The sequence below is a fragment of the Gekko japonicus genome, unplaced genomic scaffold, assembly GCF_001447785.1.
Source record: "Gekko japonicus isolate JY-2015 unplaced genomic scaffold, Gekko_japonicus_V1.1 scaffold2858, whole genome shotgun sequence".
In the NCBI taxonomy this organism is placed as follows: domain Eukaryota; kingdom Metazoa; phylum Chordata; class Lepidosauria; order Squamata; family Gekkonidae; genus Gekko; species Gekko japonicus.
Genome location: NW_015174921.1, coordinates 58,165 through 74,975, shown reverse-complemented (window position 1 = coordinate 74,975; position 16,811 = coordinate 58,165). Strand labels below are relative to the sequence as shown.

The 16,811-nt window shown below is 51.3% G+C and overlaps 2 protein-coding genes across 2 annotated transcripts in view; one reads left to right on the top strand and one right to left on the bottom strand.

Moving 5' to 3' along the window:
- Window positions 1-4,516: 4,516 nt before the first annotated feature.
- Window positions 4,517-14,968, bottom strand: PLEKHJ1 (pleckstrin homology domain containing J1). The gene is made up of 6 exons (XM_015425065.1): window positions 14,825-14,968; window positions 13,699-13,766; window positions 12,037-12,103; window positions 11,027-11,117; window positions 7,846-7,909; window positions 4,517-5,682 (listed from the first exon to the last, which is right to left on the bottom strand). The coding sequence occupies exons 1-6, from the start codon at window positions 14,916-14,918 to the stop codon at window positions 5,617-5,619; spliced, it is 450 nt and encodes a 149-aa protein (XP_015280551.1). The 5' UTR covers window positions 14,919-14,968; the 3' UTR covers window positions 4,517-5,616.
- A 111-nt stretch (window positions 14,969-15,079) lies between these two features.
- Window positions 15,080-16,811, top strand: part of SF3A2 (splicing factor 3a subunit 2) — a 28,994-nt gene continuing 27,262 nt past the window's right edge. Inside the window, 1 exon segment of the mRNA XM_015425066.1 lies at window positions 15,080-15,156. The gene's annotated coding sequence lies outside the window, so the exon portion shown is untranslated.

The following is a 16,811-nucleotide window of genomic DNA, read 5'->3' as shown; positions in this document are numbered from 1 at the left end:
CTTAATGTGCTTGCCAACCTGGGAGTCGCCTCCCCGTCCATCACAGTCTCTTAGATTCTTCCAACCAGTTTTATGAAATAACCTGTTCCTTCGCGCTGGTCTTAACACTTGCTTTACTGGAGTATTTGTGTGTGTGTTGAGGAGGGGGTCACAGGAAATAAATCACAGCTCATGCATGGATTATTTTCAGAGCTGCAGCGCATGCGTGAGTTTACCGGCCGCTTTTTCATCCGGGGTGTGTGTGTGTGTGTACAACCGTCAAAACACCTTTATTCTGTGTTTTCTAGCATAGCCCAGAAGCACACGAGTATATTGCAAAAAAAAAAAGAAGCTATTTTTTTAAGGGACTTTTGTGGCGAAGATGTGGCGAATGGTGATCGGCAGCCCGTGGGATTGGCCTCGTGGCTTAAAAGTGGAGTGTCGTCGGGGAACAGGGAGAGAGGTCCACTTCTCCGGAAGTCCTGTTTCGTGCGCTGCCAGTAGCATTTGTGAGAGGAGGTTTTAGTCAACGGACGTATGGTTCTCTTTAAAGCACAGGTTTAAAAGAATTCAGGAAGGAGGGCTTTTGGGGGCGAACGTGTGCACATCTGGTGGCCCTTGGGGGAAATGAGGGCATTTCGTAGATGAGAAACTTCACGTTACGTGCTGTTTGTTCTCTACGCCTCCGCCCGCCCACCCTTAATTGTGCATGACACAGAATCAGGCCTTCGAAAACAAAACACCAAGGTTACAAACCACTCTGCTGAATCTAGCCTGGCAAACAAGTCGTTGAAACTTGTTGTCCTACAGAACCCCTGTTAGATATTTGGGCCCCTGAACAATGAGTAGGTTTGCCCAGGAGAGTTCTCAACTCCACCCGAGATGAACAGCAGTTTAGTAGCTCAGTTTGAATAAACAAGAAAAACTCGGGTGGGGGGTGGGGGGAGTTGGATTTTGTGAGGATCCTCTTCGGTAGGAAAACCCCCTCTCCAAACACTTTCCCTTCCAATTCATAAACCTTTCTGTGAAGGTAAGCCCTAGCTAACTATTGAAGCCCGGCTAGACAGTGGTGGTTTCTGGAACAGAGAGAGGAGAGTTGGGTAGAACACCTCAGCGAACGTGTTCCCCAACATTTATGGCCTTTTGAGAGAGACTGCTGGCCCTTTGGGGGCCAGTTAAGACGAGTTCTGGTGTTTTGCTCTGTAGAGGAGTTGAAGTCTGCCTTGCCGAATGGGGAGAGGCGATAAGGGAATTTGGGTCAGCGATGGGAAATTGCTATTGCTCAGGAATTAATTTCTAAAATGTAAAAAAAAAAAATCCATTTGAAAATGGGTTTTAAGAGTACCCATTTTGATAGAGGTGGGGGTTTACGGGATGTGTTCCTCTCCTAGGGAATAGGAAATTGCTCTATACTCATTAGCCCATGAAAATTATTTAAAGATCCACACTCTCCTCAAAACATGTCTTGGGTTTCTTTTTCTGTTTTTTTTTTTTAAAAAAACACCACCCGTTGCTTAAATTTAATGTCATTCTTCCATAGAATTCACATGAGATCTTCTGTCGTGTATGTATATATGTATGTAATAATTTTATCTATATATATTTTACCACCGTTCCCATTCTTTGCACTGCAAAAAGAATAAATAAAAATGCTGGGGGTGGGTGGGTTTCCTGACCTCCTCTACTTTTGATCTCCCCCCCGAGTCCCCATGCGCAGTTCACCCCGATTTGTAATTTGAAAAAAAAAAAAGGCTTTGAAGTTTTGTCTTTATATATTAAAAATGTATGTATTTTAATACTGTACCACTGTTGTAGTGCTTACATCTGTTTTAAAAAGAGCTCTGGCAGTTTTAGAGAATGAATCGCTCAGGAATGACTGGCTTTTTTTAAAAAAAAAAGAGGAGAGCTGGCCATAGTAGAGGGGTTTTATCAAGGGCCGTTAGCCACAATAGCAAAAATGAAGCCAGTTTGGTGTAGAGGTTAAGTTCCCCACTCCTCCACTTGCACCTGGCTGGATGACCTTGGGCAAGCCGTAGTTCTGACAAGAGCTGTCCTTGAAAAAGAGCAGTTTCTGTCAGAGCTCTCTCAGCCCCACCTACCTCACAGGGTGTCTGTTGTGGGGAGGGGGAGGGAAAGGAGTTTGTAAGCCGCTCTGAGACACCTTTGGGTAGTGAAGGGAGGGGTATAAATCCAATCTCTTCTCTTCTTCTTTTACCTCACAGGGTGTCTGTTGTGGGGAGGGGGAGGGAAAGGAGTTTGTAAGCCGCTCTGAGACACCTTTGGGTAGTGAAGGGAGGGGTATAAATCCAATCTCTTCTCTTCTTCTTTTACCTCACAGGGTGTCTGTTGTGGGGAGGGGGAGGGAAAGGAGTTTGTAAGCCGCTCTGAGACACCTTTGGGTAGTGAAGGGAGGGGTATAAATCCAATCTCTTCTCTTCTTCTTTTACCTCACAGGGTGTCTGTTGTGGGGAGGGGGAGGGAAAGGAGTTTGTCAGCCGCTCTGAGACTCCTTTGGGTACTGAAGGGCGGGGGATAAATCCAATCTCGTCTTCTTGAAAAAGAGCAGTTTCTGTCAGAGTTCTCTCAGCCCCACCCACCTCCCAGGGTGTCTGTTCTGGGGAGGGGGAAGGGAAAGGAGTTTGTGAGCCGCTCTGAGACTCCCTTGGGTACTGAAGGGTGGGGTATAAATCCAATCTCTTCTTCTTCTCTAGCCAAAGTCAGTCTGCCTTGGAATAAAAGCAGTGGCAGTTTGCGGGCTTCCTGAAGACATCAGATTGGCCACTGTTGGCAAAAGGATACGGGACAAGATGAACCGGCAAATGCCTTTTTCTATGTCACGAACACCCTCTGAATCGTTCAGTTGGTTCCAGGAACTGGAGGAAGAAGGGGTGGGGATGAAAACCAGGAATTTGGGGTGAGTGGGTGGCACTCTCAAGCAATGTTCCCTCTAAGCTGTGGAGTCTTGTGAGCAAAAATTCTACTTTGTGAGCTACTGGCATGAAAGTTGTGAGTGAGTGATATGGCTACTGCATCAATTAGTTTGCTCTGGAGCCCTCCTTTCTGAGCTTAGACAAAATTGTGTGAGCCAGAGGCTAAAAAACTGTGAGCTAGCTCACACTAACTCAGCTTAGAGGGAACACTGCTCTCAAGGCTGTGGTCACACCCACTAAATAATCCACTTTCAGTGTACTTTCCAACTGGATTTTGCCTGTTCACACAGTAAAAAATCCAGCTGGAAAGTGCACTGAAAGTGGATTGAAAATGGGATTATTTAGCATGTGTGACCGCAGCCTAAGGTTACAATCAGAGGTCAGCTAATGCGAGTTCCTCTGTTTTGCTGAACTCCGGAGAGTATTTTGACTGCTCAACTAGTGGGGATGAAAATGAAGAGCTTACTGCCTCAGATCTCTCATATGCACACAGGGATTCTAGCTTGCTCTGGAAGTCCTCTAACTCGGGCCTGAAGTTAGGAATGGGCATCCTAAATGGTATCCTTGATTTTTTGATACTGGGCCTGGACCTTCCTCTGTCAACTCCCGGGGTTTGGCGGGTTTTTTACATTGCAAGGAACGTGGCTGCCCAGGATGAGAAGGGGGAACGCAAAAGGATGGAGGACTTGGAACACATGAAGCCGCCCTACGCGAAATCAAACCATCGGTCCACCAAAGCCAGTGTTGTCTACTCAGACCAGCAGCGGCTCTCCGGGGTCCCAGGCTGGGGTCTTTCGCTTCACCTACAACCTGATTTTTTTAACTGGAGAGGCCGGGGATTGGGGGCCTTCTGCATGCCAAGCCAGACGCTCTGCCTGTGAGCCGTGGCCCCTCAGTTTGCTTGAGGCAAAATGGGGTGTGGGGCTCCTGCAACCTGAGCTTGGAACCTCTTTCCCCATAAATACACGACCCAGCTGGAATGAGGGTTCTAAGGCTGCCGAAAGGACTTCTGGATCTAGGGAGCTGCATGGCTCAAAGAACAAATGTTAAAGAGTCTGCTTTCACGTTCTCTCTCTCTCACACACACAAAGCAGCATCAGCCTGTATCACTTTTAACAGCCTTGGCCAGTGTTGCACAAGTAGGGGGGACTGTGAGCTGGATGGAATAGCTGCTAGGCTTCTGCTGTGTTCAAGCCCCACTCTGCCCTCGTCAGGTGGCAACCCCCCCCCATCTCTGTTTCTGTGACTTTAAAGCCAGCAGCCATTAGGGACTTTAGGGTCCTGACCCCACAGGTTTAAACAAACCGAAGGGCAGGTGCAGTTATCTGCGTGGATTCGAGGCAGAGCTTGTCCTTTCCCGAAGCCGTGTGCTGTGTACAGATTTTCCTTTCTGCCCCCCCCCCCCCCACCCTTTTATGCATGAGCCAGCTGCCTGGTTGGTTTTTTAGAGGCCTCAAGATATGCCTGACATGCCATTTTTCTTCACAACAGCCCTGCGGGATCGGTCCAAAGTTATGCAGGCTTTCCTAGCCGCAGTGCTCCACCAGCTCTTAAAGACTACACACCACTCCTCTTATAAATTAAACTTAACGGTTTTTATTGGGGGGGGGGGAAGTGACATCATGGCACACACAGGTCCCTTTCTCGCTCCAAAGAACAGCAGTGGCAATTGGCCACTGACACTGCAGCCCATAAGGGGGGAACCAGGAGAGATTTTGGATGCTGGTGGGTAATGCTAAGACCCCCCCCCCCAAAAAAAAAAGCTTCATGAGTGCTTTAGCCAACCACCTACTAAGTGAAGAAGGTCAGGGGAGTGTCCTGAATGCCCGCAAAAATTTCACAGCGTCTGTTACATACATTCAACAAGACAGGGGAATTGTGTGCTCTATTGAAGTAAGGGAATGCTGCCATGGGCTCGGAAAGACTCTGCTGTGCCCATTTTGGGGCCGGCCTAAGTTTGGCAGAGACAGTGGCTGCGCTGCGTGGGGGCAAGCCGCAAATCCCAGACTAGCAAAGCGCCAGTGCTGCTCTGCTTGAACACTGCCCATGCCTTTCAGATCCGATCCAAAAAGTTGACAGAATTGGGGGCCGTCGGATGCCAATGTTTTGAGGGTGTACAATCTATATCCTGCAAAACCTCCCCTAGTCATATGGAGTTACCCAATCATGTCCCAGATTTCTGAGCGGCCCAGACTCAAAACCAGAGGTGCCTTCAGTCCTTGGTTCTCTCAGCCAGGTGAGCACCGATCTAGAGCACCTCATGCAGGGAGGTGACCGGCAGCTTCCACCTGTGTCATATCAGAAATGACTGAACGCTCTCTTTGTTACTTGCCACCCACCAAAAGCTGAACAAATTGAAGCAGCCGGAGCCGCAGCAGGCGTCTCACGGTTAGGTTTACAGGGCCTACTAAATTTCTCCAAGCACACAATTTGGAAATTAAAGGTAATATCGAGGTAGGTTGTTTTTTTCCCCCCAACCAAGGACTGGAAGCAACACCAGTGAGCACCTAGATAGGTCGGAGGAGCCGCGTAGAGCTGAGATTCCCTTATTTTAAAAAAAACCCTATAAAGCCGCCTCTGCTTGAAGGCAAAAACCAACGGGCGAATGTCACTTGGCTAAATTCCAGTGTACGGCCGCCTCCTTCCCACTGAGGGGGCTTGGCAATTCAGTCCTCGTGGCCAGTGTGGGGGGGCCAACGGTCCGGGCTCACAGCTTCCCTACGCCCAGCTGGAAACGAGCTTCTTCGGAGATGCCGTACTGCTCCAAAGGATCCTGTGGCCAAGGGGAGAAAGGGACAGAGAGTGGGCACCCTGGCAGAGAAGGCGGCAAGGAGGGATGCGTGGCACCAGCAAAGGGCACGCCTCTCCGCCAACTTCCCTGGAAGCATGCAATACCCATCCACCCCACCACCAAGAATGCCAGTCTTTTTTCACAAGACAAGAACTCCTGGGCACTCCATGAAACTCCTCAGTGGTCGGGTTAGAACGGATAAAAGGAAGTCCTTCTTCACCCAAAGAGTGATTAGCACATGGAATTCACTGCCACAGGAGGTGGTGGCGGCTACAAGCACAGACAGCTTCAAGAGGGAGCTGGATAAACATATGGAGCAGAGGTCCATCAGTGGCTATTAGCCACAAGGTATAGATTGGAACTCTCAGTCTGGGGCAAGTGATGCTCTGTATTCTTGGTGCTTGGGGGGGGGGTGTCAACAGTGGGAGGGCTTCTACTGTCCTGGCCCCACTGCTGGACCTCCTGATGGTACCTGGTATTTTTGGCCACTGTGTGACAGAATGTTAGACTGGATGGGCCATTGGCCTGATCTAGCATTGGCTTCTCTTATGTTCTTATGTTAATGACTTCCAAGAGCCATAAGCTGACCCTACGCTCCGCTGCTTCCTCCAGATGCAGCTGCCTGGCCTCATAAATTGAGTCTTGGCCATGGTGGGGGGGAGTAACTCTTGATGCCAGCAGGCATGACCCAAGCCACAAAGCCCCTGATTGGCACTCTCTGGCCTCAGCTGGGCGTTCCCATTAGGGATGTGCATTCGGTTTGTCCGAACCGAATGCACCCCCGGAAATGGCGCATTCAGACCCCTTTCGGGCTGCTGCAGGCCGATTCAGATTCTGAATCGGCTTGCCTCCGAATTGCTGCCGAATTTCGATGGCAATTTAGCCCCATTATATCCTATGGGCCATTGAAGTCAATGGTGAAAACATAGGGTAAATTCTGGGGGCTGGAGGGGAGGGGGTTTGAGGGAGAGGCTCCAAACTCGCAGGGTAGCTGCTGGAGCCTCTCCCCAAGATACCAACCAAGGTTCAAGAACATTGGACCAGGGGGTCCAATTCTACTGCCCCCCAAACAGGTTGCCCCTATTTCGTCCATTGTTCTCCATGGTGGGAAAAAAGTAACTTTTTTTCCCACCATGGCCCATAGGATATAATGGGGCTGAAACTGACATTCAGCTGGCGGAAAGACTCCTGAATAGGCTGGTACTGCCGAAATTGACATGCCGGCCGAAATTGATTCTGCCCGATTCGGCGGAATCCGAATCCGGCTGAATTTTTTTATTTTTTTTTTGCACACCCCTAGTTCCCATCCCAGCTCTGTCCTCTTGTCCCTTTAATGAAGCTGCCGTGTACTGAATCACACCATCGGTCCATCAAGGTCAGCCCTGTCTAGTCAGTACTCCCCAGCAATGCTCCCTCTAAGCCATGGAGTCTCGTGAGCAAGAAGTCTACTTTGTGAGCTGCTGGCATTAAAGTGGTGAGCGAGCAATCTGGCTGCTGCCTAGATTAATTTGCTCTGTCCTGAGCTAGGACAAAAACGTGCAAGCTAGAGGCTAAAAACTGTGAGCTAGCTCACACGAACTCAGCTTAGAGGGAACAATGCCCCCCCGGGGTCTTGAGCTGAGGTCTTTCCCATTGCTTACCCACCTTGTCTATGGTCGAATCGGACCAGCAATCCATCAAGAAGGAGGAGGAGATTGGATTTATACCCCGCCCTTCACTACAAAGGAGTCACAGAGTGACTTCCAATCCCCTTTCCCTTCCTCTCCCCACAACAGACACCCTGTGAGGCAGGAGGGGCCTGAGAGAGCGCCGAGAGAACTTGCGACTGACCCAGGGTCAACCAGCTGGCTGCACATGGTGGAGTGGGGGATCAAACCCGGTTTTCCCAGATTGCAGTCTGCTGCTCCGAACCACTACACCAAACTGGCTGGTGGCCAAGTACTGTCTACTCGAGGTGGTCAGTACTGCCTACTCAAGACTGGCAGCAGCTCCCCGGGGTCTCAGGCGGAGGCCTTCTCCCGTCACCTACCCCTTTTAACTGGGGATACCTGGGACTGAACCTGGCACCTTCTGCATACCGAGCAGACGCTCTGCCGCTGAGCCACGGCCCCTCCCCACGAACGCCACCCCAAAGCCCCCGCTCACCTTCCCCGTCATCTTCTGGATCTCGTTCCGATAGAACACCAGGCTGCTTCGCATGAACTCGTAACTGCAGGCGGAAGGGAGAACGGAACGGCTGACCTCACAGCTTCCAGAAGGTATGGGTGGGGGGCGAGGGGGAGCGGGGCATGACTGGTCACAGAGCAGTCCGAGAGAAGGGTGCAGGGGTGGCATGAGTGGGGAGAGCCGAGTTCGGATCCTCCATTCTGTCACAATGCTTCCTGGGACGGCTGCACTCCGCCTAGCTAACCTCATGAGAATTGTCGGTCTGTACTTAAATTGGGGAGCTCCGGTGGCTCAAGTGGTTAAGACGCTGAACTGCAGGCTGTGGAAGGTCAGTAGTTCAGCAGTTCGAGACCCGAGTGTGCCGCATGACGGAGTGAGCTCCCGTCTCTACTTCCAGCTCCTGCCAACCTAGCAGTTCGAAAGCAAGAAATTGCAAGTAGATAAATAGGTACCACTTCGGTGGGAAGGTAACAGCGTTCCGAGCGCCTTGGTGTTTAGTCATGCCGGCCACATGACCATGGAAACGTCTTCGGACAGCGCTGGCTCTTCAGCTTTGAAATGGAGATGAGCACCGCAACCCTAGAGTCGGATTCGACTGGCTTTCGAGCAAGGGAACCTTTACCTTTACTTTTTACTTAAATTGGGGGGGGGGTGTTTCCCCTAGGTGTGTGTTTTTTTTTTATAGGGGGGGGGGGGGGGGACCCCCTAGGTGTGTGTCACCCTGAGCTCCTTGGACAAAGGACGGGATAACATGATGGGGGGACAGAGGAGAGGTGGGTTTTCCAGTGTGCAATTGCCAGGAGAAGCCAAGATGCATCCTGCCCTAAGCAGACTACATAAGAGAAGCCGAAGATAACCTAACACCATTTCTTGTCAAACTAGGATTGCCAGATTTCGGTGGTGGAGTCTGGGGAGGGTGGGGTCTGAGGAGGAGAGAGACCACAGTGGGGTATAATGCCACGGAGTCCACCCTCCAAAGCAGCCAATTTCTCCAGGGGAACGGATCTCTTGTACCTAGAGACCAGTTGTGGTTCCGGGAGATCTCCAGCCGCCACCTGGGGACTGGCAACCCTGTCTCAGGGACCCCAAAAGTGGGCTTACGACTTTCTCTGACGTGGGTCGCTAGGCCAGAAAGGAGGAGGAGGAAGAGGGGAAGGGGGAGAGGAAACTTTTAGGAAGTCGAGGGGCCAAGGCGCTTTGTGGCAGGCAGAACTCCCCGGGGAATGAAGCGAGGCGTCTCAGAATTGACCACCAGCTTCAGGGTGGCAATGGGACCCGGAGTGTCAAACAGTGAAAGGCATCCTGGCACAGATCAGCTCCGGAACACCCGTCTGCAATGGAAGCAGGGATTTGCTCTCCAGAAGGAGCGGACAGGACCGACAGGGAGGGTGGGAAACATCCCCTCCGCTACGAAACAAAGCGGGTTTAACAAATCCTCGCACCTATATCAGAACCTGAATTGGTGAAGTGACTCTTCTCACCAGCCCTTCCCTGTGATTGCAGGAAAGAGGCCCTGAATTCTTATATATCTATGTCCTATTTCACTTTCCCTTCTTTTCTGTATGATAGTTATATAAATGTGATAACAGTGCAGATGCTTGGAAAATTCTCCAGAGCTCTTTCCCCCCCCCCCCTCCAACCGCAAGTGAGCTTGGGTCCCGGCTAGGATTTCTGCCCGGGGAGCGTGACTGAAATTCCCTCCCAGCACTCTTCCAGGGGAGCCCCCAGGACCCCGATTTTGGGGGGGAGGGAGCCGAGTGGGCTACCGTGGCAAGCAAGGAAACAGCATTCCACAGCTGCAGATCTTTGTGCTCGCGGAACCACTGGCCGGGGACACAGGACTGGAACAGGGTGTGCAGGCTCGGAGAAAAGGGCTTCACAGAAAGAGGATGACGCTTTTAGCATCATAATCCCCCCCCCAAAAAAAGATAATGTCTTAGGAAGTGCTGGAAGGACACTGGACAAAACCATCTGCCTCTACCACTGGGCCTGACGAATTCTAGGAAAGATGGAAAACTGTTCAGAAGTCGTTTTCCCCCTGGGGGGTTGGCGGGCTGAGCTCCGCTGGCAGCAATATCCAGCTAAGGTTCGTCCTCTAAGGAGTTCCACCAAGTGGACCTGCCTCTCCCCTTCACAACCACCTTGTGAGGTAGGCCAGACAAAGAGGCTACCCAAGGGCCTTCCTGGTTGAGTGGGGCCTTGAACCCTGAGCCTCCCAAATCCTAGTATGACAAGAGAAAAAGAAGAGGAGGAAGAGATTGGATTTATACCCCACCCTTCACTACCCAAAGGTGTCTCAAAGCGGCTTACAAACTACTTTCCCTCCCCCTCCCCTCCCCACAACAGACACCCTGTGAGGTAGGTGGGGCTGAGAGAGCTCTTGATCGAAACTGCTCTTTTTCAAGAACAGCTCTTATCAGAACTATGGCTTGCCCAAGGTCATCCAGCCAGGTGCAAGCAGAGGAGTGGGGAATCAAACCCGGTTCTCCCAGATTAGAGTCCGTGCACTTAACCATGACACCAGACTGGCTTCGCTACCTGAAGGAGTCTCAGAGCGGCTTACAATCTCCTCTCCCCTTCCCCTCCCCACAACAGACACCCCGTGAGCAATGCTCCCTCTAAGCTGTGAAGTCTAGGGAGCAAAAATTCTACTTTGTGAGCAATTGGCACTGAAGTTGTGAGCGAGCAATTTGGCTACTCCGTGCATCCATTTGCTCTGGAGCCCTCCTTCCTGAACTAAGACAAAAATGTGTGAGCTGGAGGCTAGAAAACTGCGAGCTAGCTCACACTAACTCAGCTTAGAGGGAGCACTGCTAGGTGGGGCTGAGAGAGCTCTCTCGAGAACGGCCCTTGAGAGAACAGCTCTGAGAGAACTTGTGACCGACCCAAGGACACACCAGCAGCTGCATGTAGAGGAGTGGGGAATGAAACCCGGTTCTCCCAGATTAGAGTCCACCACTATTCACCACTACACCAAACAGCCCCACTGGCTGAAAAAGCATTTGAGGGGCCCTGACGTGCATCTGCTACGAAAGAAGGTTGCTTTGGGAGATCGCGCACTGAAGGACGTTCCGGGCATCCTTTGGATGTTCTGTGAGAGCTGTGGGACCCGGAGCCTTCCCCCCACGGCAGCATGAAGGATCGATGCAGGCAGCCTCACCTGGCTCTCCGCAGCACCTCGATCCATTCCTGGCACTGCTCGGCGGTGTCACACTCAAAGTAGTACTTCCTGTCGGGCTCTTCGAGAAAACCTGGATAGGCAAAACCAACACCCGCCCGTCAGTGTTCCCTCTAAGATGAGTTAGTATGAGCTAGCTCACAGTTTAGCCTCTGCCTTAGCTCAGGAAGGAGGGCTCTGGAGCAAGCTAATTTATGCAGCTGCCAAATCGCTCGCTCACAACTGCCAGGAGCTCGCAAAGTAGAATTTTTGCTCACAGGACTCCACGGCTTAGAGGGAGCATTGCCACCCGTCCCATTGTGAAGAAGAAGGGATTGGATTTATCCCCCGCCCTTCGCTACCCAAAGGAGTCTCAGAGCGGCTTACCATCTCCTTTCCCTTCCCCTCCCCACAACAGACACCCTGTGAGGTAGGTGGGGCTGAGAGAGCTCTTTCAAGGACTGCTCGTGAGAGAACGACTCTGAGAGAACTTGAGACTGACCCAAGGTCACACCAGCAGATGCATGTGGAGGAGTAGCTTCACTCCCCCAGGAGTTGAGGCAGGCTCTTCAAACCCACGAATCCAACGTGAACAGCAACAGGGGCCTCGGCTGCCTCTGCCCCTTAGGCAGCACTCTCCTCTTTCCTCTCTCAGCGAGGTCTCCATCACAGCCGGCACCCTTTTTTTGCTCCAATTGCTTTTCCTATCTGTTTTGCCCTCCTTTCCCCTGCCTGCAGAGCGGCCAGCAGTCTGAAATGGGACCGATGGATATATGCCATCTTCTTGCTTGAAATATGTTGTTAACGTTTTAATTGTTTTATCCTGATGTTTTTATGAAAGATGTACATCGCTCACATCCCGGCACTGCAGGGAATGGGTGATTAACAAATTTAATGAATAAACCAAGGCTCCCGTTCCACTGAAAACTGCTCACATCCCCCAGAAAAGTACCCAGGGTCACATACGTCCCTACAAACCCCTTCCCTCCCTGCCCATTTCCCCCAGGACTCACCGATAGAAAAAACATTGCTTTCTTCTTGGTGGATTCTGCAGTGTTCCAACAGCAAAGCACCAATGGGCTATAGACAGACCCAGAGAGAGAGAGAGAGATTCAGATGGATTGCCAGTTTGGGTGGAGATTTACTTATCTCGAGTTGGCACAATCAATAGTATTAATAGAATCCAGTCCATGCTGATCTCATGGCCTCTCTGGCTGCCATTAGCTCAGCTGCTCTGGTGTCACAGAGGGGCCTGTGCTTCCTGACTTAGGCACCGGAGCCCTCAAAGACCCAGACTTACAAGCTCCATGTGCTAGACCATACAGATGTCACTCCAGGACACTTTTTAAAAATTCTGCCTCCCTCCGATTTGCTCAGGGTGACTTATGTCCTCACAACAGTCCTGTGAGGTTGGGGAAGCAGAAGGAGAGGGTGACCGGCCCAAGGTCATCCAGTATGCTTCATGGCAGAGTAGGGATTGGAACCCAGGTCTCTACCAGTGTTCCCTCTAAGCTGAGTTAGTGTGAGCTAGCTCACATTTTTTTAGCCTGCAGCTCACCCATTTCTGTCTTCGCTCTGGAAGGATGGCTCCAGAGCAAACTGATTTATGCAGTAGCCAAATCGCTCGCTCACAACTTGAATGCCAGTAGCTCACAAAGCAGAATTGTTGCTCACAAGACTCCACAGCTTAGAGGGAGCATTGGTCTCCACAATTCTAAGTCTGGGAATCTAACCACTATACCAGGAGTCCTCAAGCTTTTTGAGCCTATGGGCACCTTCAGAATTCTGACACAGTGTGGTGGGGGTAGCAACTAAAAGGCTGCCCACAGCTTACCTTCAGGCACACAGTGACGATTCGTGTGTGGTGGTGGCAGCTGCTGCCAAAGCGGAATTTTTTAAATAGATGCACTGCCAATCAAATTTCCAATGGCCAATCAGAAGTCTTGCTGGGCAAAAGCCCGACCTTCCACTTTCTAAAAACACTTGGCAAGCACTGGCAGAGTAGGGATTGGAACCCAGGTCTCTACCAGTGTTCCCTCTAAGCTGAGTTAGTGTGAGCTAGCTCACATTTTTTTAGCCTGCAGCTCACCCATTTCTGTCTTCGCTCTGGAAGGATGGCTCCAGAGCAAACTGATTTATGCAGTAGCCAAATCGCTCGCTCACAACTTGAATGCCAGTAGCTCACAAAGCAGAATTGTTGCTCACAAGACTCCACAGCTTAGAGGGAGCATTGGTCTCCACAATTCTAAGTCCGGGAATCTAACCACTATACCAGGTGTCCTCAAGCTTTTTGAGCCTATGGGCACCTTCAGAATTCTGACACAGTGTGGTGGGGGCAGCAACTAAAATGCTGCCACAGCTTACCTTCAGGCACATAGTGATGATTCGTGTGTTGTAGTGGCAGCTGCTGCCATAGCGGAATTTTTTAAATAGATGCACTGCCAATCAAATTTCCAATGGCCAATCAGAAGTCTTGCTGGGCAAAAGCCCGACCTTCCACTTTCTAAAAACACTTGGCAAGCACCAGGAAAGGTGTCAGTGGGCGTGCACCACCTTGGGGAAACCTGCACTACATCTTACTATAGGCAATGCATACATGCCACTGCTGTTTGAATGACACCTCGAAGGCTGTCCTTGCGGCAAACAACTGCAAGAGGGGGCAAATGCCATTTTACCTCTGCTTCATCTGTTCGGAAGTAAAAAAGGAAATTGACAACCAGCTTCACAAGGCGCTTCTTCAGTACTGCAAAGAGAAAAGGACCTGTTCAGTCCCCAGTATGCTCATCAGCCCAGGGCTTAGAAAAGCAATACTGCAAAACACAGAGAGAGGGAGACTAGCCCCACACGTGAACATAAGAGAAGCCAATGTTGGATCAGGCCATCAGGACGTTCAGCAGTGGGGCCAGGACACTAGAAGCCCTCCCACTGTTGCCCCCCCCCAAGCACCAAGAATACAGAGCATCACTTGCCCCAGACCAAGAGTTCCTGTCTATACCTTGTGGCTAATAGCCACTGATGGACCTCTGCTCCATATGCTTATCTAATTCCCACTTGAAGCTGTCCATGCTTGTAGCCGCCGCCACCTCCTGCGGCAGTGAATTCCATGTGTTCATCACTCTTTGGGTGAAGAAGGACTTCCTTTTGTCTGTTCTAACCCGACCGCTCAGCAATTTCATGGAGTGCCCACGAGTTCTCATACTATGAGAAAGGGAGGAAAGGACTTCCTTCTCTACCTGCTCTATCCCAGGTATAATCTTATAAACCTCCATCGTGTCACCCCTCAGATGTCGTTTCTCCAAGCTAAAGAGCCCCAAGCACTTTAACCTTTCTTCATAGGGAAAGTGTTCCAACCCTTTTATCATTCTAGTTGCCCTTTTCTGCACTTTTTCCAATGTTATAATATCCTTTCTGAGGTGTGGTGACCAGAACCGTCCACAGTACTCCAAATGAGGTCGCACCATCGATTTATACAGGGGCATGATGATATTGGCTGATTTGTTTTCAACTCCTTTCCCAATAATCCCCAGCATAACACCCTGAACAACTTTGTGTCATCTGCAGATTTAGCCACTTCGCTGCTGACTCCGAACTCCAAATCCTTAATAAACAAGTTAAAACCCTTTCCCCCCTTTCCGAGACCCAAAGGGACCAGGGAGAGGGAAATCAACCCGCTTCCCGCACTGAGGACGAGTAACTTGAACAGCCCTGTTAGAGGCCGTTCTTCCCAAGCCGGGGAAAGGGTGGGGGGGGGACCCGGATGTGTCCCCGTGACGTCACACCACCCCGCGCCCCGCCTCTCACCGCTCCCCTTCTTGGGGGCCCGCATGAGGATCTCGGCCGCCTTCTCGGCCGGCTGCCGCGACAGCGAGAGCAGCTCCCGCTCGTTGTACCGCATCGCGCCCGGCCGCCGCGCCCCACCGGCGCCCCTCTGGCCGCCGCGCCCTCGATGGTGCCGCCGCCGCCCGCGCAGCCCTTACGCCCCGCCCCTTCCGCTCTCACTTCCGCTCTGAGCCGGAAGAGCCGCCGAGGTGACCCGGAAGTGTGTCGTCGTTGCGTGTGGCTGGCTGCGGATTCCGTCGCTGGTGGAAGGGGAAAGAGGCGGGAGAAGCGGCGAGAGCCCCGCTGAAGGGCAGGTGAGGAGGCTTGGATTGCGGGCGTCCCTCCTTTCCCCCTGCTGTACGTCTGTCCCCTCGGCTAGTCCTCAGTAGGAATGCTCCCCTCTCTCTCCGCCTGCCAGCTCGGGTTGCCGCCTGCCAGCTCGGGAAATTCCTGGGGATTAGAGGGTAGAGCCTGTGGAGGGACCTCAGCGTGGGTATAATGCTGTGGGGGGTCTTATCTTCCAAAGATGCCATTTTCCCCCCAGGTGAACTGATCTCTGGATAGAAGCATGGTGTTGGAAGGGACCCACGGGGTCATCTAGTCCACCCCCCTGCTACACAATGCAGGAAATTCTCAAATACCTCCCCCCGCACACACACACACAGTGACCCCAGTTCCATGCCCAGAAGATGATAAAAAGAACCCCTCCAGGATCTCCAGCCAAACTGGCCTGGAGAAAAATGGCTTCCTGACCCCAAAGTGGCAATCAGCATTTCCCTGGGTGTGTAAGGAAGGGCCACAAGAACTAAGCACTGATGCAGCCCTTCCTGCCCTCACTTCTCGTGATCTGCCTAAGTTCAAGATATTGGGTATCCTTTCAGATCTCCAGGCCCCACCGGGAGGTTGGCAACTCAGACTGCCAGTGCATGCATGCCCACAAAGTGCACTGTAAGTTAAGGAAAGCCCAAGGCTGTATCACTTTACTGGCTGCCCTGTCTCCTGGAGGCAAGTCTTGTACTTGTAATCCACCTCAAGTCCCACTATGAATGATGAACCAGTAATGAAAATAAATAGATGAGTTAAATTCCATAAAGGCAACCAGGCAACAGCCTCTTGACAGATTATCTGTTTAGGCTGATCTTCTCTGAGGGCAGCGGAATTTCATGTTTTATCTGTGCAACCACCCTGCGAGTTAGCTGAGGCTGAGCGAGAAAGAGCCTCTGGCCCGCAGCCACCGAGAGAACTATGGTGGAGTGGGCATTCGAACCCGCATCCCTCACAGCCTAATCCAGTTCTCTAACTTTTGCACTGCAATATTGTATTTATACCCAGCCTTTCTTCCCGCTGGGGACCCAAAGTAGCTTATGTTGTTCTCCTCTCTTTCATTTTATCCTAACAACAACCTTATAAGGTAGGTTAGGCTGAGAGAGTGTGACTGGCCCAAGGTCACCCAGCGAGCTTCCATGGCCCAAGTTGAACCCTGGTCTCCCAGATCCTAGTCCAACAGCACTACATCACACTGGGTCTCATACAGCCTTCCAGTGTGTTGATGATAACTGCCCTGGGGGGGTCTCCTGTAATGCTCTCACCTTTCTTTATCCTCCCAAGCACATATTTTTTGCCAACACCAATAATACAGTCTGAGAGTTGCAAATTGGCAACATAGCATTTGAACAGCCCAGCACCTGGCCTAAGACCCCTTGCTTTGGAGCTAACGTGCTGCTTTTTCCTGGTGCGCTCTATTCCTGTAAGTCTGCTAAGCAAATGTTTGTCAGACGATGGGGTTTAGTGGTGAGTGAGGGATCTGTGTTAAACTTCATTGCTTCCCTCTACAATGGGGTTCTTGAAAAGGCAGAGTCTCCTCTTGGGGTTTGCAATCCGCCTTCTTGCCAGGTGGTTACTAGAGAAGCTATATATATGTGGGGGGGGGGAGTTTCAAACTTGCAGGGTGGTAAGCTTTATTGGTGCT

What these genes read in the sequence shown, in the direction of transcription:
- PLEKHJ1 (XM_015425065.1), bottom strand. Translation starts at nt 14,918, where the DNA reads ATGCGGTACAACGAGCGGGAGCTGCTCTCGCTGTCGCGGCAGCCGGCC. An exon ending in GAGGTGCTGCGGAGAGCCAG is followed by an intron (nt 7,910 to 11,026) that starts GTGAGGCTGCCT and finishes TTCCGCCTGCAG; the next exon opens with TTACGAGTTCATGCGAAGCA. An exon ending in TCCAGAAGATGACGGGGAAG is followed by an intron (nt 5,683 to 7,845) that starts GTGAGCGGGGGC and finishes CCTTGGCCACAG; the next exon opens with GATCCTTTGGAGCAGTACGG.